The following is a 26,995-nucleotide window of genomic DNA, read 5'->3' as shown; positions in this document are numbered from 1 at the left end:
CAATAGGACAGAGCTCACTCAACTCAATACAGTGGTACCTCGGGTTACAGACGCTTCAGGTTACAGATGCTTCAGGTTACAGACTCCTCTAACCCAAAAATAGTACCTCGGGTTAAGAACTTTACCTCAGGATGAGAACAGAAATTGCGTAGCAGCGGCGGTGGGAGGCCCCATTAGCTAAAGTGGTACTTCAGGTTAAGAACAGTTTCAGGTTAAGAACGGACCTCCAGAACGAATTAAGTTCTTAACCCGAGGTACCACTGTGTAAAGGCATGGACCTCACAAATTTAAGAAACTTGTTGTTGTATACCAGTTGAGAAGGTTTGTCCCGTGGCACTTCAGAACAAAAGCTTATATTATAGTTCAAACACAGCAAGCAAAGAGTTATAAAACATCTTTACATACGTCAGGAAGTAAAGCATACATGAACTCCCGCGGGCTCCCCAGGCTTGCGGATATCTGCCCGAAGCGCAGGGCGCTCTGCTTCAGCGCGCCCCGTGCTCCGGGCAGCAGGCTGCTATCCGCATCCTAGGGAGCCCTGCGGGAACTCCCGCAGGCTCCCAAGGCTTGCTGATAGCTTCCTGAAGCCTGGAGAGCGAGAGGGGTCGGTGCGCACCGACCCCTCTTGCTCTCCAAGCTTCAGTGAAAGCCTGCATTTGCCCTATAGGACGCACACACATTTTCCCTTCATTTTTGGTGGGGAAAAAGTGCGTCCTATAGGGCGAAAAATACGGTAAAACACATGGGGAAATCTTCATGCCTACTTCTGAATAATTTTTTAGAACCTCAGCAATCACAATACTCAGCAATTGCTTTTTAGTGATGCGCCGCCAAACCTACATAGGGATTTTCATTTTCCTATGGATATTCTCATTACACCAAACATACAAATGATATGCAAACAATTATATTAAATGAAGAAACATTTGTCCTTTATGGGCATCACACACAATTCAATAGATCAATTTACAGTTCCAACTAAAATTCAAACTATCATATAATACAAAATACCAATTCTATATCTAGCTATTCATGAAAACCTCTTGGCCTTGAAAAACTTGTTGCTTCCACAAATACCTTCAATCTCCTGGAGCTTCAACTTTAAGTTGTAGTCCAGAAAAAGTCTTTAAAAGTCACCTTCCAGATCCCCTTTGCCCGCCACTCCACAAGTCCTGGTTTGATGCAGGTGAAAAGAAATGGCTGCTGCTACTTTGCTGTCATCTGGGAGGCCACAAACTGGCAATAACACACTATTCTAAGTGATTCCTTGGCAGATTTCTTCTATTCACCAGGAGGGTTGAGATGCATCTCTGGACCACCTAAGTTTGCAGAGAAAGCAAAATTTGCTTCTGGGCCTGAAAACATAGTTAGCATGGAAAGGGGTTAAAAATGACAAAGCATATAAAGTTTTAAAGTTAGAAAATTTATTCGTTCCAGTTTATTTATAACTGTTATTGTTATCTGCTTAAGTTCCTTTACCTACTTGGCTGTGGGAGGAAAGAGAAAGAAAATCTTATTGTTCATTCAAATGCAATAGAAAACATTTTGCTATAAGGAGCAGTAAGAGTTTTCAGAGACCTCCATTACCTGTTCATTTCTACAAAAAGCAAAATTATTATGGAAGGGGGGAAAAGCCTGTTACAGTTATGGACAGTTATTTTTACATCAGGATAACTTATTTCCACCGTGAGTTTATTCATACAAATTTTAGCAGTGACAGGTTTATTAGAAACAAAGTTAATTATTTATTCTCAAGTAATTAATCCAAACCATGTGGGTTGAAAATTAGAATGGAAAATTAATACACCCCCCCAAAAAAACCCCATCAACTCTCCCTTCCTCAGTTGATACACATGTTCTTTACATGTACAGTGGTACCTCAGGTTACATACGCTTCAGGTTACAGACTCCGCTAATCCAGAAATATTACCTTGGGTTAAGAACTTTGCTTCAGGATGAGAACAGAAATCGTGCTCCGGCGGTGCGGCAGCAGGAGGCCCCATTAGCTAAAGTGGTGCTTCAGGTTAAGAACAGTTTAGGTTAAGAACTGGCCTCCAGAATGAATTAAGTACTTAACTCGAGATGCCAATGTACAAGGTTGAACGTTGAACCAGCTTCCAGACTTTCTGCCATATAAACACAAGAGTTCAAAAGTTCAAAAGTTGGGGTCTCAAGTAAATTGACCATTATTCAAGCACATAATTTAATGAATTCTTTACTATTTACTTTTTAACTAGATCAGTCACACTTAACTGTCTAAACGTTAACCATGAACACACTTTTCTCAAACTTTTGCTTCGTACCACATGCCCTGCAAGGGGACTTGAGAAGTCTTGGAGCTGCATGTTACACAATAAGTTCATCAAAACTATATTGAGATAAAGTTTATTTCCAATCATATTTAAAACGCTCTGTTACTTCCTTCCTTTCCACATCAACATAATCCACTTGAAGCGCTCATTGAAAATTACAACCTGTTCCTCTTGCACAAACATCCCTTCTCCACATCCCTGTTGCCTTCACACACAGACTTTTCCTATCAGAACCAATCAAGAGATCCCTGGTTCTTTAGTCAAACAGATAGTCTCCTTCTTCTGTCTGGCATCATAAAATCACAGAATGGTAGAGCTGCAAGAGGCCCCTAAGGGCTATCCAGTCCCAACTTTCTGCAGTGCAGGGAATGTCAACCAAAGCATTCATGACAAATGTCCATTTCTTGTTCAAAAAGTCTCTACTAAAAACCTCCAATAAAGGAGTGTCCACAGTTGCTTGGGCTCCTCAAAATACATACAGCACAGTAAAGTATTCAATCCGTGGCACAACAGTTAGCGGGAATTTATCCTTCTGGCATTGTAAGATCTGCCGCTTTACAGTTGTGAGAGGGCTCTCGTGTTGCCCATTAGTGAACTCCACAGGATCAGAAAGTAGCTCAACGTTATATGGGCTTCCTTAAACCTTAAAGCAGTATTTAGTAGCCAACTGATACAGGACGAGGGTGGCGCTGTGGTCTAAACCACTGAGCCTAGGGCTTGCTGATCAGAAGGTCGGTGGTTCGAATCCCCATGACGGGGTGAGCTCCCGTTGCTCGGTCCCTGCTCCTGCCAACCTAGCAGTTCAAAAGCACGTCAAATTGCAGGTAGATAAATAGGTACCGCTCCGGCAGGAAGGTAAACAGCATTTCTGTGTGCTGCTCTGGTTCGCCAGAAGCGGCTTAGTCATGCTGGCCACATGACCCAGAAGCTGTACTCCGACTCCCTCGGCCAATAAAGCAAGATGAGCGCCACAGCCCCAGAGTCGGTCACGACTGGACCCTAATGGTCAGGGGTCCCTTTACCTTTACCTATATAGCCTCTGCTCCAAAACAAGTGCAGTCTTACCTTGAATCCTGAACGCCCTGGAGCTCGGACGTTTTGGCTCCTGAACGCCGCAAACCTGGAAGTGAGTGTTCTAGTTTGCGAATGTTCTTTTGGAACCTGAATGTCCAGCAGCCAATCAGAAGCTGCGATTTGGTTTCCGAACGTTTTGGAAGTCAAACGGACTTCCGGAACGGATTCCATTTGACTTCCAATTTACGACTGTAGTTGCAGGACATTCACTAATCCATGTGTGGATCTGCACTTCATTGCCAAGCTAGCACTAGATGTAGCCATGTGAGTTCTAAAAGGGTGGAGAGGAGTCCAGAAGAACAATTTCTGTTGGATCAAGTGTACAGTGGTACCTCGGGTTAAGTCCTTAATTCGTTCCGGAGGTCCGTTCTTAACCTGAAACTGTTCTTAACCTGAAGCACCACTTTAGCTAATGGAGCCTCCTGCTGCCGCTACGCTGCCGGAGCACGATTTCTGTTCTCATCTTGAAGCAAAGTTCTTAACCTGAAGCACTATTTCTGGGTTAGCAGAGTCTGTAACCTGAAGTGTCTGTAATCTGAAGTGTCTGTAACCTGAGGTACCACTGTAATTTGAAATCCAAAGAAACCACTTGTAATAGTCTGCCATTGGTGTACATGTATTGGGACTTCCTGACATCTGTTTTTAATACTGATACTCTATATACACTATATCTTGAAATGCATGAAGGATTGGCGAGTGTGTTCCTAAGTGTGTGAAGAGTGCATTACCCTCACCAGCGAGTAGCTGGAGAATCTTGATGCCTCAGCAGTGAGAGAAAATTTACTGATTTACAGGGAAGGAATGTATTGATCTGCAGGGACTACTGTAAATGGTTTCATATTCATTATGAAAGTGCTATATGAATACTAAGAATTTCTACTGAGTATAAGTTATACTGTCTATCAACCAAGCAGTGATGTATTTTAAAATTATCCCCCTGATCTTCACACCCTACTTTGGCAGTAAGTTCAGTGGCCCCTGAACTTGTTGGTTTCAAAAAAATGATGCATTTTGGACCTTAATGATGGCAAGCCAGAACCAAAAGGTAGCAAGGTGGTAAAGTTGTCTTTCAAAAGTGCTATACCTTTGGAGCTCCCTCCTATTCAAACAGGCAAAGTGTGTTTCATCTCCATTAATAAGAATGATAAATCCTTCTGTTTTGTCAGTGGCAAAAAAAAAAAAATGAGGCATCTAAGACTAGCTGCTTGCTCCTGTCATACAGGGAACATTAATGGGCACCAGCTGGGCTGCAGCTATAGCTGCTACGCGACTTTAACTTTGCACAGCGAGAGCTGCTGCGGCAATGGTGCAGAAGTACCTCCTGTGCAGATTTAGAAGTACACTTCAATTGTGGTTCCCAGGGCAACAGAGTAATGGCAGCCAGCTGGCTTTGTACCACCTGAGCGCATCAAAGAGCAAGTCCTGTCAGCCACTGAAGCCTTGGCTCAGCTAGCTCCAGCGTGGATTTCTGCAGACAGCAGCTTTAGTTGGAGTTAAAAACACTTGGGAATGCAATTAAAGGATGACCAACGTCTTTTTTGTTCATTTTACCCATAGGTACATAAGTCTCTTTACAAGAACTCATAGCAATCTTCTATTCTCAAACAGATGTGACACATGTTTGATGCATTCTCCTTCTAGACTCTGTTTTTTCCTTCCTCTTTTTTATTTTTTTAAAAAATAGAACTGCAGAAATCTGTAATGCCTACAGTCTTTTATATTGTGTTATTTCAAACACAACAGATAAAGTACCACAGTACAAAACGATTTCCAGCCATCCAACCTTCACAGAAATGCAAACAATATGTAAATCACATTGGAAACCAAATCCCATACCTCATAAAGACCATTCCTTGAAAAGAGATGGAATCTCCTTTTTATTGGAAAAAGGAAGAAATTGATTACAGTGGTACCGCAGGTTAAGTACTTAGTACTTAATCTGAAACTGTTCTTAACCTGAAGCACCACTTTAGCTAGAGAGGCCTCCTGCTGCCGCCGTGCTGCCAGAGCCCGATTTCTGTTCTCATCCTGAAGCAAAGTTCTTAACCTGAAGCACTATTTCTGGGTTAGTGGAGTCTGTAACCTGAAGCATATGTAACCTGAAGCGTATGTAACCTGAGGTACCACTGTATTGGCTGTGGGAAGGCAAATGGAGTATAACTCAAAATTTCCCTTTTCCACAGTAGTATTCAAATAACCTAATAAAGCTTAGAAAGGTTCTAGTGGCACAAATACCAGCCATGTGCTCTGAAGTTCAAGGTGCCGGTCTGTACAACAGTTGTCTTTATCACAAGTCAAACAAAATCTGTATCAAAAGATATGCATCTTCATCCCTCATAGGATCCAAACCAGGGTCTGGCTGAAGGGTTGGATCCAGAAGTCACCAACCCTCCACAGGGTACTTTGACAAGTGGGTGGGATTGTATGATGTCATGGCAGCCATGGCGTAAAGTTTCAAAGGAAGATTCTTTGATTCTTTTTGAATTCTGCCTTGAAAATTTTCCCATACCTGATATCATATGACATCAGGCATGGGAAAGGCGGGCGCCGTTTACCCAAAACAGTCTGGCAGATCAGCCTCAAAGACCTAGGTAAAGGTAAAGGGACCCCTGACCATTAGGTCCAGTCGCGAACGACTCTGGGGTTGCGGCGCTCATCTCGCTCTATAGGCCGAGGGAGCCGGCGTACAGCTTCTGGGTCTTGTGGCCAGCATGACTAAGCTGCTTCTGGCGAACCAGAGCAGCACACGGAAATACCGTTTACCTTCCCGCCGGAGTGGTACCTATTTATCTACTTGCACTTTCGAATGGCTAGGTTGCTGATCTAAACCATAGAACCGTTTTCTCACCCTGAGTTGAACACCATTGGTATAAAATATTTGGACTATGTTGCTCATAGGTTGTATTTTTAAACAAAAGGGCTAAAAGTGGCAGCTGTAATATGCGCAAATTGAAATAATTTTGAACGTCTTACAAATAGATATACCACACATGTATCTATGTAATTTGCAAATCTATTAAATGATCTGTACACATGCCTTCAGCTTACTGTCCTGCAGCTGTAGAAAAGACGAACAAAAATGAAATAATGGGGCAGGTTTAACTACTCCATCCCAGTAGCAAAGGCCAAGGCATGGTTGGGAGAATCTCTAGAACAGAGCTTGGCCGGCGGGGGCAGGGGCAGTGGTCAGGTTGTCATTCCATTGAGCAAATATAAATGCTTGCACTGACAGAACATTCTCCTTAGCACTACACTGAATTCCACCCTATATGTTGTTTTCTAAGCAAGTTAAGCAATTGTCAGTACATCAGCTGGAGTTTCAGTGACTTGGCCAGATTGATATGTGCCGACTTCTGTATATTGAGCATTTCGTTGCTGCAGTTCTGAGTGCTTACCTGTAAAAGGAGTAATAAGAAGGAAGTACCGCGTGCGAGGATTTAATCATCCCCTTAAACTTCAGATTTGTAAGTGACAAAAAATAACGGGTTCATCTTTGTAATGGGCAATGAAAATACATTATGAGCTTTTTAGGAGTTATAGAACTGATTGGTTTCTAAAACTCCAAGGGTTGGTAACAGGCAACTCCTTCAAAGGGTAGATTATGGCATGCATGAGAGAGCATTCAGTAACGTATGTTGCCAACAAGATGTCACTGTGTTTAATCATTTTGGTTTGAAGAATATAACAGATGGCACCAAAGTTGTGGTTACATTAGGTGAGTGTGGGTGTTAGTAAGGGTGGTTTAATGCTTAAATACACACAAAAACTTTGATTTGCTTCATATCTTCTCTCAAGGACCCAGGCATATCTAGGAGTGCCAACGAATACAATTTTGGAAGGGGGGACAGGTAAGCTCCACCCTGCAAAATCGATCACATGACATGGTGCATGCGCACCATTTGAATGGCAATGCCCATCAACTTTGGGGAGGCCCAGTCCCTCAAATATTTTATTGGGGAGCCGAAGGGACCTCGGCCTCTAGGAGTTGATTCCTATCAGCCCATCTCTCCCGACTGATCAAAGGCTACTCAACTACTTAGGTCTATCAGTTCTTCCGGAAAGTGCCATAGAGAAGATTAAAATAAAACCTTGTCTAGCCAAGTTAGCTCTCCTGGCAACATTTTGGATACTAATTTATGATAAGTGTGGCAAAGCTAGAAAACTGTCCTAGGAAATGTATAGGCCTGGGCCATCTAAAGTTAGTTTTGACACATTCCCATTGAAATTACTAGAGCAAGTTTAGTCTTGACTAACTTAAAAGCATATTACTTTCACTGGCATATTACTTTCACTGGCATTCTCTACTGGTATTGTTTGAGGAAAAATTGACTTCTGAACTTCAAAGGTTAACAAATATTGTGGGGCTAAATGTATAGGGACAATAATCCAAAGAGCTACTTAAGTATACCCCAAAACTTGGTCATGCCCAGTTGAATTTTGCTTGCGTGCGCTCTTTCTTTCTTTCTTTCTTTCAGGATTCTAGTAGGCCTGTCGTTTGATTTTCTGGGGTATTCCATTCCCCCTAAAAGTTAGCATTTCATGCCAACTGAGCACCCCCAGGTCTTATTGGACTGTTTGGGGGAACCTTCTTTTCTGAGCTTTTCTCAATAGGTACACACAGGTATGTGCCCAGTCTTTTCCTTCTCACGGGAGAAGTATCTCTGTTTGTAGGGCTCCATGCCCCTAGTTTGAGACTCTGTGGCCTTACTGCAAGATGTCATAACACTGAAAAAATCTGAGCATTCCACAAGATGGAAATTCAGAAAAACGTGTAAAGAATGCTTCCAAAAACAGCAGCATAGGCTCAGACCAGAAAATAAGCTCCTAATGTATTTTGGGCACACAGACGGGACAGAGATGCATCATATCACAGCCTCTCAGTGGAGAGGGAGGACTGCTTGCTAGACTCCAAGGAATGTCAGCCAGGTTTGCAAGATGCGAAAACCTGATACCTTCCTACTCAACAGACTGTCTTGTGCCTGCAAATATGCACGGTCTTGATATAATTAGCAGCTATTGTACTTTGAAAGTGAGAGATCTGTCTAGCCAGTCTCCAATTAGTTCCCTCCTTTTTTTAAAAGGGGGACAGTCTTCAGTGTTTCCAAACCTTAGCTTGGTTTGTAGTGATAGCTAAGAAACAAAAAATTGGTCAGTTTATTACATTTGCACGGAATCCTGTTTTCCCAACACACTGGTCATTCCTAGGCCAGGTACAGTGTTCCAAGGGGGAATGTGCCACAGGGCAGGACCCTGCGGGTGGAGTCATGTTGGTACCCTTGCACTCAGAAACAGGCCTTTGTTCCAGTGGGTGCCTTCACTAATGGAAAAGGAGGGGGAGTGGTTTTTGCCCATTTCCCTTTCCACCTTCCACCATCTTCTGGAGAGTCCCTCATCTGCAGAATTGATTTTGGAGGGTGCTGGGTGGAATGGCTAAAAACCACCTCTTCTTCCCATTAGCAGAATTGTCTGCTGAATTTCTTTTGAGAGCACATGAGCACTAACTGGACTCCTAACCTAGGACAGGTTTCTTAATGGGGTTAGAAAAACACTATGGTAGTATTTTGTTACTATGTTATGTATTTTTGTGACTTTATATTGTAAACCGCTCTGTGATCCTTGGATGAAGGGAGGTATGGAAAATAAGTTAGTTGCCGTATTTTTCGCTCTAGAGAACGCACTTTTCCCCCTCCAAAAATTAAGGGGAAATATGTGTGTGTCCTATGGAGTGAATATAGGCTCCTTGGCTTCAGCGATAGGAACGCAAAGCCTCCAAAGAGCAGAGGGAGCGCTCCCTCCGTGCTCCGGAGGCTTCGCGTTGCTTTCGCTGAAGCCTGGAGAGCGAAAGGGGTCGGTGTGCACCGACCCCTCTCACTCTCCAGGCTTCAGGGATAGCCGCCTGAAGCCTTCGGAGCGCAGCACGAGTTCCTGCTGTGCTCCGCAGGCTTTGGGTTCCTTTTGCTGAAGCTGGGAGAGCAAGACTCCTGGCTTCAGCAGAGAGGGAGAGCTGTGCAGCGCCCCTTCAGCCAAGCGGGAGGAGAAATGGAAGGGGCTCTGTTTCTCCTGCTGCTTTGCTGAAGGGGTGCTGAGAAGTTTTTCCCCTTGTTCTCCCCCTCTAAAACAAGGTGTGTCCTATGGTCCGGTGCATCCTATAGAGCAAAAAATACGGTAGTAGTGGTAGCTCAATTCCACCCAAAGTTAGTGATCTGCTGACAGAAATCTACCCTGGGTCTTATCTGCCAGTGTATAATAATAGCCGAAGGATCTAAACCATGTTTAAGCCAAGAAATCTGTTAGTCAATATGCTTGTACCATACAATAGCAGATAATTATTCATGTTTCCCTCTTGGACTAGGTAATAAGGAAATGTTTGTCTGAAACCGAAGTAGTTAATTTTGTATCAAAGAATTAGATATACGTACTTAGCAACCTTAGACTTCATTTATTAGTGTTGTTTTACCTACGTTGTTAGTTGAGTACATTTAGTATTCTGATTCTGCAAAATTAAATCACGCTTATTTTAGTCAATCTTCTGCATCCCCCTCTCCTTAGTTTCCCACATTATGATACAGGGATGCTTCTGTGCATTCTCTGTCATAGGGATGGGGAACCTGTGGCTTTCCAGATGTTGTTGTACTATAACTCCCATCATCTTTGACCATTGTTGGTACTCCCAACAACCTTTGGAGAGCCACATACTCCCCAAATATGCACTCTTTTGCAGAGAACCTCAAGGATTATTGGTTTCGCTTACATTCAGATGGATAGAGTAGCTCAACCAATAGGATTGGACTTCCATATTGTAGAGATTCCATTTTGGCCACTGGAGTTCATTGGAGAGCCAATGAACTGGAGTTCATTGGAGAGACTGTCGTCGTCCCCGCCTTAACCTACCTCATAGGGTTGTTGTAAAAAATAATGTTATAAAACACTTGTATGCTAATGCTACTAAAGTGGTACCTCAGGTTAAGTACTGAATTCGTTCCGGAGGTCCGTACTTAACCTGAAACTGTTCTTAACCTGAAGCACCGCTTTAGCTAATGGGGCCTCCAGCTGCCGCTGCATAGCCAGAGCACAATTTCTGTTCTCATCCTGAAGCAAAGTTCTTAACCCGAGGTAATATTTCTGGGTTAGCGGAGTCTGTAACCTGAAGCGTATGTAATCTGAAGCATATGTAACCTGAGGTACCACTGTACTTCCAGTGCCTAATACAGATTCTGTGTTTAAGCAGAGTTCTTAGCCCATATCCACATTCTAGGCTCATGTTTAGAAGTACTGTTAGGTTCTAAAACTGCATTTTACATTAATGATGGAGTTTGTAAGGCTAATAATTCAGAATATTTGTATCTGGAGAGTTTATTGTCTTCCTTCACTAATGACAATTAGCATTGTTGTTTTTTATGCCCTTCACCAAATGTGGGGTTTTGCATGTTGAGCCGCTCACTCCTTGCAGCTTTCACCAGGTTTTCTCCCCTATCCTTGCATAGCCTTTTGTTAAGCATTAACTCTTTATTGAAAATTTTCTGTGTTTCAATGTGTACATGCCCGCTGATTGCAGAATAACTTGTGGTGCTACAAAAGTACACCCAACACTAAACAGTAGAAGCCAAACAATCAGGGGAATGAATAAATAAATAAATACAAAGACATATGAACATAATAAACACATCGTCATTGTTCTATTGTATAACCTTTTGAAATCTGGCTTAGGGAGTGTTGGAAACATTGCTAGATCAGAATGGTAATAAATTTGTCACTGATTCTGCAACGATATAAATTTAGCATGGATGATATAGGGCAGGCATAGGCAAACTCGGCCCTCCAGATGTTTTGGGACTACAACTCCCATAATCCCTGACCACTGGTCCTGTTAGCTAGGGATGATAGGAGTTGTAGTCCCAAAACATCTGGAGGACCGAGTTTGCCTATGCCTGATTTAGGATTGGAAACCAGACCTGGCGATACTTGTATTCATGTGACTATATTGGGGGATATTCCATGTTAATCATATATGGGGTGATAATTATATATGGAGTCATACTTGGAGGACACCCTCTGACGTAGTTGGATATTGCTCATTCTTGGGGTTGGTCAGTTTCATTTATTCAATGTGGTGTGCAAGAGCTTTCCACAACTTCCATGAAGCAGGAGCTTTTTTGGGATTACCTCCAATGCCCATTACACTACAGATGGGGAACCTGTGGCCTGCCGTATGATTTTGGGTTACAACTAACATCACCTGACTATTGGCCATGCTGACTGGGGCTGACGGGAGGTAGAGTCCAACCACATCTGGAGAGTCAAAAGTGCCACACAGCAACAAGGGTCTTTGAGCACTTATAAGCATGTCAATAGTTTTCCATTCTGTGCGTTTCTTAGGTAGCTCCTGGAAATTCTGGAACTGGCAATGGCCTTGGGTTTGAAATGTTCTGGGGAGCCAATAAACCAAGGACTCAGAGATTGGATTGTTCAGACTTTCTGCTGAAAGGACTGAAGCAGGCGCTCTCTGAAAGTATAGGGCTTTAAAAACGTCGTTCTCTGCAGAGGAGGTGATTTAGTGCCGCACATGCAAATTAAAGGCAACCCAGCAAAGCCAGAGAGGGAGGCCTTAAAAACTGTGCCTGCATTAAGGTGAAAAATGGTACTCTTAGCAACAGCTCGCTGTAATTTCCAATATTAATTGAAATGGACATATGGGAAGCAGCCCTGGAAAACTACTTCTGAGGCGGGTTGCGTTATCCACTGAATGCTTGGCTTTAAAATGTGAGAAATCTGAGTTAAATCTATGCTAATTATGGGCTCTGTGTTAAACTGCTTGCTTCCTTTGTAACCCATCATTTTGCCTGTGTGCCATATCGTCAGAATAAAGTTCAGTAGGATTATTTAAATATTTTAAATGGCAGATGTGCTGTGACTCGCCTATGGTTATGAAAATACTGATGAACCATATTCCAGAAAGCCTTTCCTCCCCCCGCTCCATCTCCCCATACTGTGATCTGTTGACATTATCCTCTGTTCCTTAGCTTCAGACAGTAAAGTCATGACATGTGCGGCTGTTTGGAGGATGCCGAAGGAATTGGAATCAGGCAGTCATGAATCCCCTGATGATTCATCAAGCAACGCTCAAACCCTGGAGCTACTCTGTCACCTTGACAACACGGCCCATGGCAATATGGCCGGGTAGGATTCTGCATATTTTATACTCTCAGGAAGGGGGGGGGGGGCGTGTGAAGGATAGACCTATTCTGTTCAATGCAGGTTTATAGTAAGTTTGGGTTTTGCACATTTTAAATATACATACTTCTGAAAAATCATACATACTGACTTCTTCTGGAGCTTTCTGTGAGGTGGGGAGATTTATTCCAAACAGCATCAGGGATTAAAAGCATTAGTCCTGCAAACTCAACATTGGTGCAACTATCTTTCTGCATTTTTGCTGTGTCTTTCCTTTCGTACATGTCTATATGTTCATCTGCACACCAACTAATGCTAGCTTTTCAGTCACGTTCTCTATAACTTGGAAATTCTGTTTTGATCTTTGTTTGGGTTCTAACTTTCTCTCCTATGTTTGGTCTAGTTGAGATTTTATTTTATTGTGCACTTTTATCGCAAAAAAAGTAGATGCTTTCCTATCAAGAACTGATAGCGGAGTATTATCAAAGAAAGCTTTTCACATTTCCTTCTAATTATTTAATGATGACTGATGTGTGTTTACAGAGTTATTGATGAAAATCCCCCCCCCCCTTTATATGTTTGTGTACTGGTAAGATAGGACTGTTAAGACACCGTAACCAAATTTTGCATGCCGGTTCAGAGGATCAAGGATCAGGTTTTCATCTATGTTTGGATACAGCTAGGTCCTCTTTTGAATGAAGATGGTGGATGGAACATTTCAAAATTTCACTGGTCTTGGGGGTTTCTTAAAACTCCCAAACAACACCAGGCTGCTAGTATTAAAAATGTAGCTTTAAGTACAGTCATACCTTGGATCTCAAACGCCTTGGCTCCCAAACAAATCGGCTCCTGAACAATCAAAACCCAGAAGTGAGTGTTCTGGTTTTCAAATGGAAGCCCAACATCCAGCATGGCTTCTGATTGGCTGCAGGAGTTTCCTGCAGCCATTCAAAAGCCGCGCTTTGGTTTCCAAACGTTTTGGAAGTCAAACGGATTTCTGGAATGGATTCTGTTCGACTTCTGAGGTACAACTGCATACATATATAAGGTATTGCTCTTCAGAGTGTTTCCAGTAGTACATAGTGCTGGGGTTTTTTCTTGAGAGTGCACCACAAAATTTGTTATCCAGTTGTCCGCTTCCTTGCACTGGTATATCATGGGCTATATCCTAGACTCTGACTATCCAGTCTTCTAATGTGGGAGTGCCCATTTCCCCCAAATATGTATGTGCTTGTGGGAAGGGGAGGCTATTTGTTTTTGTTTTATTTTGTATTTTGTGTTCTCATTTTGTATTTTTATGTTGCGAACCACCCTGTGGTCTTTGGATGAAGGACAGTAAATCAATTTAATAAATAAAAGAAGATAATAGTGGCTGTTAACAAGTGTATTACCAGTTCCATAGCAACAGATAAGACCAAGTCTGTAACATTTCCAAACAATATGACCAGTGGGTCACCACATCCTGTTATATTTTCTTTGTTTACATCAGCTTTGTTAATATATATATATATATATATATATATATATATATACACGCGCACGCGCGCACACACACACACACACAGTGGTACCTCTAGTTACAAACTTAGTTAGTTCCGGAGGTCCGTTCTTAACCTGAAACTGTTCTTAACTAGAGGCATGCTTTCGCTAATGGGGCCTCTTGCTGCTGCTGCGCTGCCAGCACACAATTTCCATTCTCATCCTGGGGCAAAGTTCTCAGCTCGAGGTACCTCTTCCAGGTTAGCGGAGTTTGTAACCTGAAGCGTTTGTAACCTGAGGCGTTGCTGTTATGAATGAAAATAAATTTCAATAAAAAAGATGCAGCAACAATGGTCTTGTGGTACCATAAACACCGACAAACTTACTGTGACATAAGCTTTGCCAGATTCCCATTTTCTGACGCATGAAAGCTTACACTGTTTGCCAATCTTCAGGGTGCCATGGAAGTCTTAATCTGTTGCAGCAAAATCAACGTAAAACCAGCTTTGAATATGGCTAGTTCTAACCAGGGATCACAATTCAAGTATGTAGTTCCTTTTAGGCAAGTTACCACCACCTCCCTACTCCTGCCGCCACCACCTGCTCTGCTGCTGCACGCTCTGCCATACCCACTGCTGGCAGAGAAGTGCCACCACCATCAGCACTGATTTTGGGCAAAATCGCCCAAAATCTCATTAGGTATTGTGCGCTCTGCAAGCTCTTGTATGATTTCAGGCGAAATCTTGCCTCAAATCAGCATTGCTAGTGGCGTATCTCTGCCACTGGTGGAGGCAGTGGGGCACTTTGGGGCATGATGTTTGTAGGGTTTCTGCCGCCTGAAGCAGCTGCCCTACCATACCTAACAGTAGGCTCCGCTTGGCTGTAACATTTCTACAGCAAGAGTAGGTAATTGACACATCTTCAACCATTAGTTAAAGTAAAAAGTTTTCACAGCTTGATGCAGGCTTTAAAAGTTTTTGAAACATGGTTAGGAGCAAGGAGCTTGCTGAAGATTAAAACAAAAAACATGAACCTTTCATGATAAGAGGTTAAAAATCAGCCTGTTTGGGGCACTGTGCTTCTTTTTAAACAAAATTGTCACTTGGCTGCAAGCAGTTCATAGTGTGCATTGCAGACTTTGGTCTTCACGATTACAGCACCATAATTTACAAGAACAGGAGACTGGTATAAGGGAATTATTTTATTTAAGGGGGGGGGGGGAAGAACGGTAACCTTCATTTTAACAATAAATCCTGAAGGATTGCTACAATCGCATCTATAAAAGAGTGAGCTATGAGATCCAATAAAATGAATTAGTAATGAAATAAAATGCCCATCTCGCAAGGACCGATTGAATACTGTTAGGTGTTCTCAAGGTGTGTTCATTAAGTTATACTTCTTTCTAATTAGCACCCTTTCTGTCAGGTTACTAACACCTTCTTTCAGCTCATTGAAAATCAGAAATGCCAATGATAATGTTCACTTTCTGAAAACTTAAATAAGTGTAAGTGAAAGGCAGTAGAATTAGCACCCATAGAAATGGCTTTTGAAAAAGGATTCCAATATTGGTAAATCCTTAGAGCAAATCTTTTTTACCATTCTTACCATAAAAAGGTAAAGGTACCCCTGCCCGTACGGGCCAGTCGTGTCCAACCCTAGGGTTGCGTTCTCATCTCGCTCTAGAGGCCGTGAGCCGTCGCCGTCTGAAGACACTTCCGGGTCACATGGCCAGCGTGACGAAGCTGCAGCTGGCGAGCCAGCACCAGCGCAGCACACGGAAATGCCGTTTACCTTCCCGCTAGAAAGTGGTCCCTATTTATCTACTTGCACTTAGGGGTGCTTTTGAACTGCTAGGTGGGCAGGAGCTGGGACCGAACGACGGGAGCTCACCCCGCCGCGGCGATTCGAACCACCGACCATACACTCGGCAAGTCCTAGGCATACTTGGACCCTAACACTGCAATCGTATGCATGTTTGCTCAAAGCTAAGTCCTATTGAGTTTAGTAGGACTTACTTCCAGTTAATTGTGCATAGAATTGCAGCCTAAATTCCAGACAATTTGAAAATATATTTCTAGATGTTTAGCTCACCTTCCATTGGTGATATCAAACAAACCCTGTCATGGGTTGGAAACAAAAATACTTGTTTTCATATGCATAATATCGCTGAGCAAGGGATCACACTTCTTCAATAGGTGTTAAGCAATTGTAAATGGAAACATATGTGAAAGATATTTTCTAAGTGCTCAGGAAGGAGGTTGACGCTTAAAGTGGGTAGTTGCTGACCTAAATAGTTCATAAAATAGTTCCCTCCCTCGTTTTCTTGAAGCTCTCTTCCTCATTTGGGTTCTACTGCTTTGCTTGTCTCTCTCAACTTTTTTTGTTTTTTTTAAACAGTATAGGGTTGTGAATATATAAATCAGCAGTCTTTAAAAAAAATAGGCCAGGAATCAGATGTCTAACACAAATCCCTTGAGTGTTTTTTGTTACTTTGCATTGCCAATGAATATAACAGTTTCTTTTCTTGAGATGAAACTAAGGCAGCAAGCTCTTAATTATTCAGAGACTCTTTCCCCTTCAAATCATAAAATTGTAGCGTTGGAAATGGACCCCAAGGGTCATCTAGTTCAACCCCCTGCAATGCAGAAATCTCAACTGAAGCATCCATGACAGATGACCATCCAACCTCTGCTTAAAAACCTCTGGAAGGAGAATCCACCACCTCCAAAAGGAGACCGTTCCACTTTTGAACAGCTCTTACTATCAGAAAGTTCTTCCAGATGTTTAGTCGGAATCTCCTTTCTTGTAACTTGAATCCACTGATTCGGGTCCTAGCCTCCAGAGCAGGAGAAAACAAGGTTGCTCCATTTTCCACGTGACAACCTTTCTCAGCCTTTCTCAACCTGTGTGTCCCCAGATGTTGTTGGACTACAACTCCCATCACCCCTAGCTAGCAATACCATAGCTCAGGGATGATGGGAGTTGTAGTCCAACAACATCTGGGGACCCACAGGTTGAGAACTGCTGCTTTAGATATTTCAAGATGGCTGTCATATATTTTCCAGGTTAAACATACCCAATTCCCTCAACTGTTCCTCATAAGGCTTAATACCCTTTATCATCTTGGTTGCCTTCATCTGCACACCTTCCAGCTTGTCAATATCCTTCTTCAATTGTGGTGGCCAGAATTGGACAAAGTACTCTAGGTGTGGTCTCACCAAGGCAAAATAGAGTGGTATCGGGACACTATACTTCGGTTGATGCAGCCTAGAATAGCATTAACCTTCTCTCCGCCCTGTTCCCCTCCGCTGCACCACACTGTTGATTCATGTTAAGCTTGTGGTCTACTAAGACCCCTAGATAGATCCTTTTCGCACGTACTATTAGCAAGCCCCCTAGATAGATCCTTTTCACACTAAGACCCCTAGATAGATCCTTTTCACACGTACTATTAGCAAGCCAGGTGTCCCACATCTTATATTTGTGTATCTGGTTCTTCATTTTGTTAGTTTGGGCCCAGTTCTGCAATCTGTTATGGTCATATTGTATCCCAATTTCTGCCTTCTGTGGCATTTGCTACCCCTCCCAGTTTGGTGTCATCTACAAATTTGATGAGCATCCGCTTAATACCTTTAGGCCCAAGACAAAATGTGGCACCCCACTTTTTCACTTTTTTCTAGAATGATGAGGAACCATTAGTGAGTGCATGTCTGATTACCCTTAGCATTCCCTTGCCTGTGTATAATAATAATAATAATAATAATAATAATAATAAATAAATAAATTTTATTTATACCCCGCCCTCCCCAGCCAAGGCCGGGGTCAGGGTGGTTAACAAGCAATAATAAAAACAAGTTGAATGAATACAACTTAAAAACAAGATTAAAATATAACATTGAAACATTAAAATGCAGCTTCATCACAGGAGGAGAAAGGAAAAAAGAAAGAGGGGGAGGGAATCAAATTGACTCCAATGAAACCCAAGAGAACATGATCACTTCCTCCCAAGGTTCCCAGTACTTTCACTTCGTTGATCTATTCCTCTCTGTTATTGAGGAACAAGTCCAAGAGAAAAAAAACCCCTTGTTGCTCCTTCCACCTTCTGTTTCCAATATCTCCCAATTGTTGATAGTGATTGACTATGAAGACAAATCACATGTAGTTAAGGGCTTTGCTCAGGTAACTGAATACAAATATGAGTTAAAAGTATCTCCAACACAATGGGGTAAGGCTTACTTTATCTTCTCCGCATGGCATAGTAAAGCCATCATAGGATGAAAATGATGTGATAGTCTGTTTCGGGTTCCACTACCTGGTGATGCATTCATGTTATTTTAGGAGGGGTGGGCCTCCCATTGCTGTTGGACCCCAACTCCCATCATCTTCAGTCAGCATAAACATTGGTGAGGGGTGAGGGGAAGTCTAATCCAGCCACATCTGGAGGGTGACAGGTGCCACACATTGCTAACGTGGTGCGTTGCTTTTTACTTTATTCCAATGACCACCTGTAAGTTGCTTTAAGAGTGTTTGCTATAAAGTGGGACAAATAGATTTTTTAAGTAAGATATTTGATCTATTAAATGGTTTATGATTATGATTACACCAACAGGGTGCACAGCGCAGCATCAAACAACTGCAAAAAGACAGGGCCACTCGATAATGTCTTCTGCAGATTATAGTTAAGTGGAAGGTTATAAATGCACCCCCAGGGAGTTGCATGTGTTTGCCTGCTTTGGATTGCTTAACGTGACGTCGTTGAATTTTTGTGCTTGCAGTGTTGCATGGGAGCCGATGGGAGATGGCAAAAGATTAATTTCTCTGGCTGATAATCACTTGCTTCTGTGGGATTTGCAAGAAAGCTCAAGCAAGGCGGTGGTAAGGAGTGTCACAAATTACAACGAGGCCTCATTTTGTTTGTGGTGGCATTGCTTTTCTGTACGTTTGTTTGATTGATAAGCAAGTTGCTAACATATTTAAACTGTATTCCAAGCAGCAGTGTGTGTGTGTGTGTGTGTGTGTGTGTGTGTGTGTGTTGCTTTTCAAAGGAAATAAGTGTTTTAATACCTGGTGAGGAAAATCTTTCGACAGCCATGAAACAATCTTCAGAAACCGCACATTATTCACACCCACAGAAGAACAGTCATGATTCTTCCTTTGTGAAGCCTTTGTTCATCCTTTTTGGCCCATGTCTCCCCTCTCCCCCCCCCCCAATGTTGGTCAACCAGCCGGTTCCTTTTTGGCTGTTGCCATCCGTGTTCCCTCGAATTGACCAATCTTCTACTCACTGTCTCCCTCGCCAACAGTTGGCCAACTCTTTCTAGAGCAAAGTCTGTTTGCATGCTGTGATCAACATTCTTGTCTGATTGAAGTGTCAGGTTTTTACAGACATGCTTAGCATTTCCTCCTTCTCCTCTTGCTCCCCCTGGGCTGCTCTGCCTCGCCTTGCTTTAAGGTTCTTTGAATGTTAATTAGGCTTTTCACTGTCCTAGGCAGTCTCTTTCGTTCATAATCTCAAAGTTACCATATTTCTCCTTAATTCCAATCTGTATCAAATATAAGCATTTCCTTTGGGAAGTTCTCCAGTCTGTCACAAGTCATACCACTTAATAGAAAGGGAATTTTTCTACTGAGCGCCGAGTTCTTGGGCTCTCTCATTTACTTCGCTGGAATTTAGCTACAGAAATTCATCACTGTCGCATGCCTTTCATTAGATGAGCTATTCCTCCAAATAAACATTGTCTACATTAACTCTTTCCTTGACTATGTTTGCACGTGTCTAGGCAGTTGCTTCTCTGTCAGTTGAGCTGTGGGCATTATACCATTTTTTTAAATAATAAAAAAGCATTGCTCCAAAGTAACCCAGGTTCGGTGCTGTGGACAGCGGACTTGTGACATTAAATAATTATGCAAATCAAGGCGATTTGCATGCATCTAGTTGTTCTGCATACTTCCTGCTCAACTAATCATGAAGATTGGTGAAGATCTCTGTAGGGATACCTTCTAGTCATTGGACATTCTACCCAAACCACTACCACCCTGCTCCAGTTTATGAGTCACCTCAGGCATTTCCGGCATGTTCTTTTCCAAAATTAGCTTCACAAACAAAGAGTAGAAACTTTTCTCTTACTATTGCTCCCTACAGGTGTTCTGAAACTACATATAAAGGGGGAGGGGACAAATAGATTTTTAAGTAAGATATTTGATCTATTAAATGGTTTATGATTATGATTACACCAATAGGGTGCACAGTGCAGCACCAAACAACTGGGATTTAAAGAGGAAGGAACTCTGATGGGATGAGGAAGGAGGCCATTTGATGCGATGCCAGGGGCTGCATAAAATGAGGTTGGAGGCAACAGGCCTTAACAGTATTGTTAAGGAACACAGGTGTTTCAAGTACCTGTTTGTGTTCTAGGAAATGGAGCACAGTAACCCGCTCGGTACATTTTCCTTCATTTGTGCTTAGGGACTATTCCATATTCGTAGACCTGTTCAGAAGAGGTGGTGGTCCCTGGGACACAGTAGGAAAGGGGAGATTGGGAGCAGAGCCTAGAATTGTGTCTCTGCTTACACTGGAAAGATAAGATCAAGTGGATTGCAAAGCACTGTTTATTTGAATGTGGGATTTCCCTGAGCTATAAGATGGGTTTTTTTAAAATGGTGTACGTGTTGCTGTAACCTTCTGTGTATGTAGGCTTATCCTAGCAATATCTGAAAAGACCCAGCATCGAGAGAGGTAGCACAGGTGATCTTCTGACCAAACTCATCCATTTATCTGTAAGGGTTCCTCTCTCCTCTTCTTTTTAAAAGGTGATAATGAATTACTTTGTAAAATGTTATGAAATAAATAAATAAATAAATATTTTTTTTAAAAAATCTTATCCATCAATAATTGACAAATGTTGTCGTCTGTGCTAGGTAGAACCAAGTGTAATTCGCCAACAAGTCAGCGAGGCATGTTACGAAATGAATATTATCGTCCGACACATGAATAATTCCCTGTTTTAAGTTTCAAGCTGTTCTGCTTGTTGCCTCTGAAGTGAGTTCCTCTGTACAGCTAGAGAGGCATTTCACACGAGAGTCACTCACTTGAGTTGTTTCTAACGCACAGCTGTCAAATTCCGTCGCCTTGGAAGGAAAGGGACAGCTGAAGTTTACCTCCGGACGATGGAGTCCCCACCATAATTGCACTCAGGTTGCAACAGCAAACGACACTGCCATTCGAGGATGGGATATACGCACTATGACGTAAGGAGTGTGGTTTCTTCTTTCTGTCTATATTTATCTGTGTAAAAGCTGTGTCTTTCTGGAAAGTTACTTTTCCAGCGGTGATTTTTTTTTTTTTTTAAAAGCAGGCTTCAAAAGTAGTCATTTCACTAGTTTACATGCCTGGTTTAGACATCTGCCACGGATTCAATAAGCTATAGCAGCAGCCTAAAGGATCCCTTTTCTTCACATCCAGTATGTATGGTATGTGAAAATCCTGCTGTTATTAAGCTACTGATAAAAAAACCCCATTCATTTAAAATAGAGCTAGGTGTGGATGTTTTTAGAGCAGAGGTGGGGAAACGTTGGCTTTCCAGATGTTGTTGCTCTCCAGCTCCCATCAGTCTTTGCCAGCATGGCCAATGGTCATGAATGATCGTGATGGAGGGCAACAGCTTCCCCATCCCTATTTTAGAATGTGCCAATGCCATTGAACTCAGCAGTCCAGTCCAGAGCAGAGTGACTTAAGTTTCCATTCTGGACTGTTACTTTAAAGCTGGCTGACTCTGGTATACTAATGACACCTTCTTTTCAAATTTTAGAGGGGTTTTTAGGGGGCGGGCTGGAGGGGGAGATTAGCTAGGTCTGGAGTTTGCTCTGCTTTGTTTGAGGAGGGATGAATTTTAGGTTTCCATTTGATTTTGACAGTATCTTTAGAGATAATGCAGCAGAAGCTTCCAATCTATTGACAGTCAGTTGCCTGGCACCACGGTGTTTAGTATTGGGGCCGCAACGTATCAAAATTTTTGAATGCCAACAAACCTAAAGCTTCAATATAAGAAATATAGGACTCCTTTCCTGCTCTAGTTGTAATTTTGATAAGCAAAGGAGTGATGTTGTGCACATCTGTTGCCATGACAACAGAAGTCTGTGCAAGCTTTTTTAAGATACAGCTTATCCCCTTAGCACACAGTAATTTATCACTAGCCTCGGAAGACGGATGTCTTGTAATAACTTCTGCTGCCTTAAAGGGGGAGATGACTTTAAATTTGGTTTTATGTCTCCCATGTGCTCATGGGTGCAGCACTATATTTCCATTGGTTCCAATTACATTTCTTTATACCCCAAAATTGATTAATTTGATTAGGAAAAGTTAAAAATATGTATTTAAATGCTTATAGTAATTCTTTCACTTTCCTCTTCTGTTTTCTACAAGAATATGGGTTAAAACCTGACTTTGGGCTTCTACACTAGATCAGTATAAATTGCAGTTGGACTCATGGCATGGCACCAGAAAAGTTCACAAATGTGTGTGCTCAAAGCTGATCATAGTGAGCTGAAGAGAAGCACTGTCTCTCTTAGCTTAATTTTACCTAAAAGGCTTTGCTGGACTAGAAAAGAAGCTGAAAGCTGGGGACATAAGGCTGTGTTTGGAGCACCCTAAACCAAAGTTGAAGCTAGACGGGGTGTGTACATTTTTGGCAGCAGGGGACACATTACTAGCAGATGAGCAGAAGGCACTGCTCCATTGCTGCGCCTACTCTTGCTTTTGACTCCACCTACCACTGTCATGGAACCTCAGAAGGTTGTCCATGTGGGAATGTGACCTCTGGCTTCAAAGTGATTTCCTGACCCTCCAGAAAATCATGGTTCCCTCCTCCCTCTTGTCTCGTCTGCTACACCAAGGCCCTTTTAGCTACTGGACTCCTGGGGCTACAAAGTGGTGAGAGATTATAGCAGGGCTCCTCAGCCTTTTTTGATCTGGGAGCCCATTCGGAAATCTGAGATACTCTCATGGGCGCCACAAAATGTCTTTATCCCTTTCCCCATATTATACACCTGTCGTATGCTGAGATTTGCAGTTGGGAACCGTATGGTTGTGCCACAGCCTGCTGATATTCATCTTGCAACCTATAGGGGGACGGCCTTATCTGTTGTGGCACCCAGTTTGTGGAATCCTCTTCCCTCCAAAATGAAGCAAGCCCTGACTTGATCAAGTTTTTGACAGCTACGTAGAGACCATTTTATTCACCCAGGAATTTGCTGTTTATTCATGCTGAGCTTTTAGTAGAATCACTGTTTCTACGGTGATTTTTATGTTTCATTGCATTTTAATATGCATTGTTGTGAACTGCCCTGGTATCACCCTATGAAGGGGAATATAAATGTATAAATATGCAAATACACAAATAGATGAATGAATTTCAGAGAAGAAAATGTGGTGGCACTGTTTTAAGCAGATGGTCCCAGGACCAGACAATAGTAGGCAATGCGGCCTACAATATACTGTATTTTTTGCTCTATAAGACTCACTTTTTCCCCTCCTAAAAAGTAAGGGGAAATGTGTGTGCATCTTATGGAGCGAATGCAGGCTGCGCAGCTATCACAGAAGCCAGAATATTTTTTTCCTTGTTTTCCTCCTCCAAAAACTAGGTGTGTCTTGTGGTCTGGTGCGTCTTATAGAGCAAAAAATACAGTACATTTCTTCAGGCTTTGGCACTGGTATGAATCTCAGCGATGCTGCTGATGTGTTAGAGGACAAGATGGTGGCTTGATTCTAATGACAAGGCAGATGTTTCCCAGCACCAGCTGCCCGTGTGGCGTTGGAGGTGATGCTGGTGGGGTGTGTGTGTGTGTATGTGTGTGTGAAAGAGAGAGAGAAAATGAGAATGAGTGACTGAAGCACCACTGTAACTATCTGTATGTGTGCTGTGATGCCCTAAATCTGGTCTACTTGCCCCAGAATAACCTGGCTATTCGCAGACATACCATTCTAACCCCAGAAGTAATTTCAAAGGAGCAGAGCTGATATGCCAGCACTTGGCACCAAAGCAAACGCAGCAAGTTGCTGTTATCCTAAATTGAAGCAAATTAATTTGCAGTGCAAACATGCCCCTTGTTTTCTATTAGCACTGTGGCTGGGCTTCACTATTTGCCTTTTCTTGATGTGCCTCTTTTTTCTATCCACCCCTTTCCTCCTGCAGTCAAATATATTGTATAGAAAATGCTCATGGACAGCTGGTGAGGGACCTAGATTTTAATCCCAACAAACAGTACTATCTGGCTAGCTGCGGAGATGACTGCAAGGTGAAATTCTGGGACACCAGAAACGTCAGTGAGCCAGTGAAGACACTGGAAGAGCATTCCCACTGGTAAAGTGAATTTATTTGGGTGAAGGATTTATCAAATTGAATCTGCTAATTGTTCTTTTCTGAAAACCATGCAAACAAGTTCAGCTGGTGCTGCAGATAATTTCTTTCTTTCTTTCCTTTAAGCAGAATACAGATATTTTTAATATTTTAAAAGCTAGCAAATGTTGATTTGTTTTCTAGGAAGGTATTGTCCGTACTGTAAAATAGTTTTAATGTTTTTCTACAGCAGAGATTAATGATTCCCTTTTGTTGAAGATTAATGTAGAAAGATTTCTATATAGCCAAGAGACAGAGTGTTGTTCAGATTTCATAGATTTTAGGGTGGCAGCATCTGCGGCAAAATAATTCTGGGCCCTGAAGCGACTTCAGCACTGGCATCGGAGAGGCAACTTTGTGGAAACATCTTTATTTACTGAAGAGATTATTAAGCCATTAGAACAACAGAAAATCTGGAGACATTTGGTATTAACATGGTCTTCGAGAGCTCAGTTAATAGCGTTAATCCTCCCTTTGTCTTATGGACTATTTTAACCATACCCAGCACAGATTTGGGGTAACTTTGGGCTCAATTTATCACATTAATAAATAATCCATGTTTTGCTTATGGGGGAATGCTTTGTCTTCGGAATATCTGCATGCTGTGTTTAAACAATAAGCAAAAACTTCCATTGCAGGATTTGGGCTTTTGAGTCTCCCCCTCCTTACAACTTGTTGGTCGGCTCTGTAAAGAACTGGCCTTGCAAAATGAAATAAAAAGTTTTTAAAAGTAGGAGCAAAAGATAAGGCTTTTGTTAATCCCCCTCCTAGGCTTCATCCAGGGATTGACGTGAATTGCTTTTGCTATTTGCCTCCAGGGCAACTGCAGTGCATTAATGCCCAGTTGCCCAGTCCCAGACAGAAATAACATTGTAGAGCTATTGCTGTGCTTATCCAATACATCAGGAAAGGCAGCAATGCTATCTGGCCCAGGAAAAAGAACAGTGTATGTTTGTTTCTCTAGGCTGGTAGGAGCTGCAAGTTACATTGGAATGAAATGTGCAGTCCTTCCATGAACAAAAGGAGTTACTCTATTTTGGGAAAAGGTTTGATCCAATAGGGTCTTCCATTCACCGTATGGGGAGGAAGGGAGGTAGGAGAGAGACTTGCTGATATCCACTCCCCTTGTTGCCAGCAGGAGCATTCCAGATCTCTCACAGATCTCTGGATCCAGTCCAGTGGTTTTGGGACAAGCAACTGGGCTGACACTGTACTACAAGCTGGAGTTGCACTTCTTGGATTAGCACAGCCAGTGTATTCAGCTTATTGATGCTCAAGTACAGAGATAGGAAACCTATGGCCCTCAGTTATTGCTGGACTCCAACTCCCATCACCTCTAAACTTTGGCCATTCTCGCTGGGGCTGATGGAATTTGGAGTCTGGGGGATTGCCACTATCCCATCCTTGCAACCTGCACCTCTGATTCTCAACACGGTCCCTAAGCACTTTATTAGAGAGGCAATATCAGTGGCATTTTATTGTTGCTGTTCAAAACTCACTATATGTCTTTCATCCCATGACTGAAACATCCCATATGTGTTTTTCGGTTGCATTGGACAATAGCCAATATTTTTACACTGTGAGCACAATTCTCCTTTCAAACACTGAAGTTCCTTCTATTCGTAGAGTAGAAAAGTTGGTATACTGTCCACATCCTTCAATATCTAGACTTGTTCGATAGCAGGTAATAGATTTCAGCAATCCATCGATGGAAACTGACTTGTCATTTTGAAAGCTGTACAACATGCTTATATCTGCGTCCTTTAGGTAGTGGTTCAACTGGTTGATTCTGTGGTGGGGTTGATGTTTTCAGGGTCTGGAACGTCCGCTACAATCATTCCCATGACCAATTAGTGCTGACAGGCAGCAGTGACAGCAGAGTCATCCTTTCCAACATGGTATCCATTTCTTCTGAACCTTTTGGGCACCTGGTCGATGATGATGAACTTAGCGACCAGGAAGACCACCAGGAGGACAAGTAAGAAAATACTTTGCTCTTAATTAACAGACATAACATTTTGTGTGAGGTCTAGCGGTCATTTAGGTTGATGAAATGTTCTTTACTGATTGTAGGGTTTTTGTGTACACACCTAAACGGTAAGTAGCTCAACCTCTGAATTCATTAGCTTTTGTACGGTTGTGGACTGGCACTTTTCTTGAGGTTTATTCCTCCCCCCCCCCCACACACTTTTTGAAGTCATATGGTAGCACTGGCTTGGATCTAAAGCCCATGGAAGTCAAAAGGAGGCCAATGGCTTCCATGGGCCTGCATATTACACAGGAGGGGGAAAGGTTTTTCATTTTCCATGGAATTGTTTCTTTGTGATGTGGGTTGGATGGGCATTTCAGGAGAAGCGCAAATTATATTTCTGCGCCAGCTGAAATACTGGTGGCCTCTTGAAAAACTGGCACCAACATTAAGACCACACAAAAATATTTCAGTGGGCTTCTGATGCTTCCTTTTGCACTGCTCTGAGGACTCCTGGGATTTTCGGGTAGCATGGGTGTGCATGTTTAGAACTGGAGAAGGGCACCAGCAGAAGCTTTCACTTATGACTATTTACC

At 42.4% G+C, this 26,995-nt stretch overlaps 2 protein-coding genes across 5 annotated transcripts in view; one reads left to right on the top strand and one right to left on the bottom strand.

Annotated features, from left to right (window-relative positions):
- TRAPPC12 (trafficking protein particle complex subunit 12) overlaps positions 1-26,995 on the bottom strand; it is a 647,809-nt gene that overhangs the window by 73,005 nt on the left and 547,809 nt on the right. The window lies entirely within an intron of this gene.
- The window catches only part of EIPR1 (EARP complex and GARP complex interacting protein 1), a 57,624-nt gene that overhangs the window by 19,946 nt on the left and 10,683 nt on the right, over positions 1-26,995 (top strand). For 2 of the 3 annotated variants that reach the window (XM_083730675.1, XM_083730676.1), the window contains exons 4-8: positions 12,407-12,563; positions 18,812-18,911; positions 21,148-21,284; positions 24,227-24,394; positions 26,244-26,408. In XM_083730675.1, coding sequence (XP_083586801.1) covers positions 12,407-12,563; positions 18,812-18,911; positions 21,148-21,284; positions 24,227-24,394; positions 26,244-26,408 — 727 coding nt within the window. Of the gene's footprint in view, positions 1-12,406; positions 12,564-18,811; positions 18,912-21,147; positions 21,285-24,226; positions 24,395-26,243; positions 26,409-26,503; positions 26,528-26,995 lie in introns of all 3 variants that reach the window. The other variant, XM_083730674.1, reaches the window with a different exon arrangement.

Source organism: Podarcis gaigeae, assembly GCF_964106915.1.
Source record: "Podarcis gaigeae genome assembly, chromosome: 3".
Classification (NCBI taxonomy): Eukaryota; Metazoa; Chordata; class Lepidosauria; order Squamata; family Lacertidae; genus Podarcis; species Podarcis gaigeae.
This window is presented reverse-complemented; position numbering and strand designations above follow the sequence as displayed.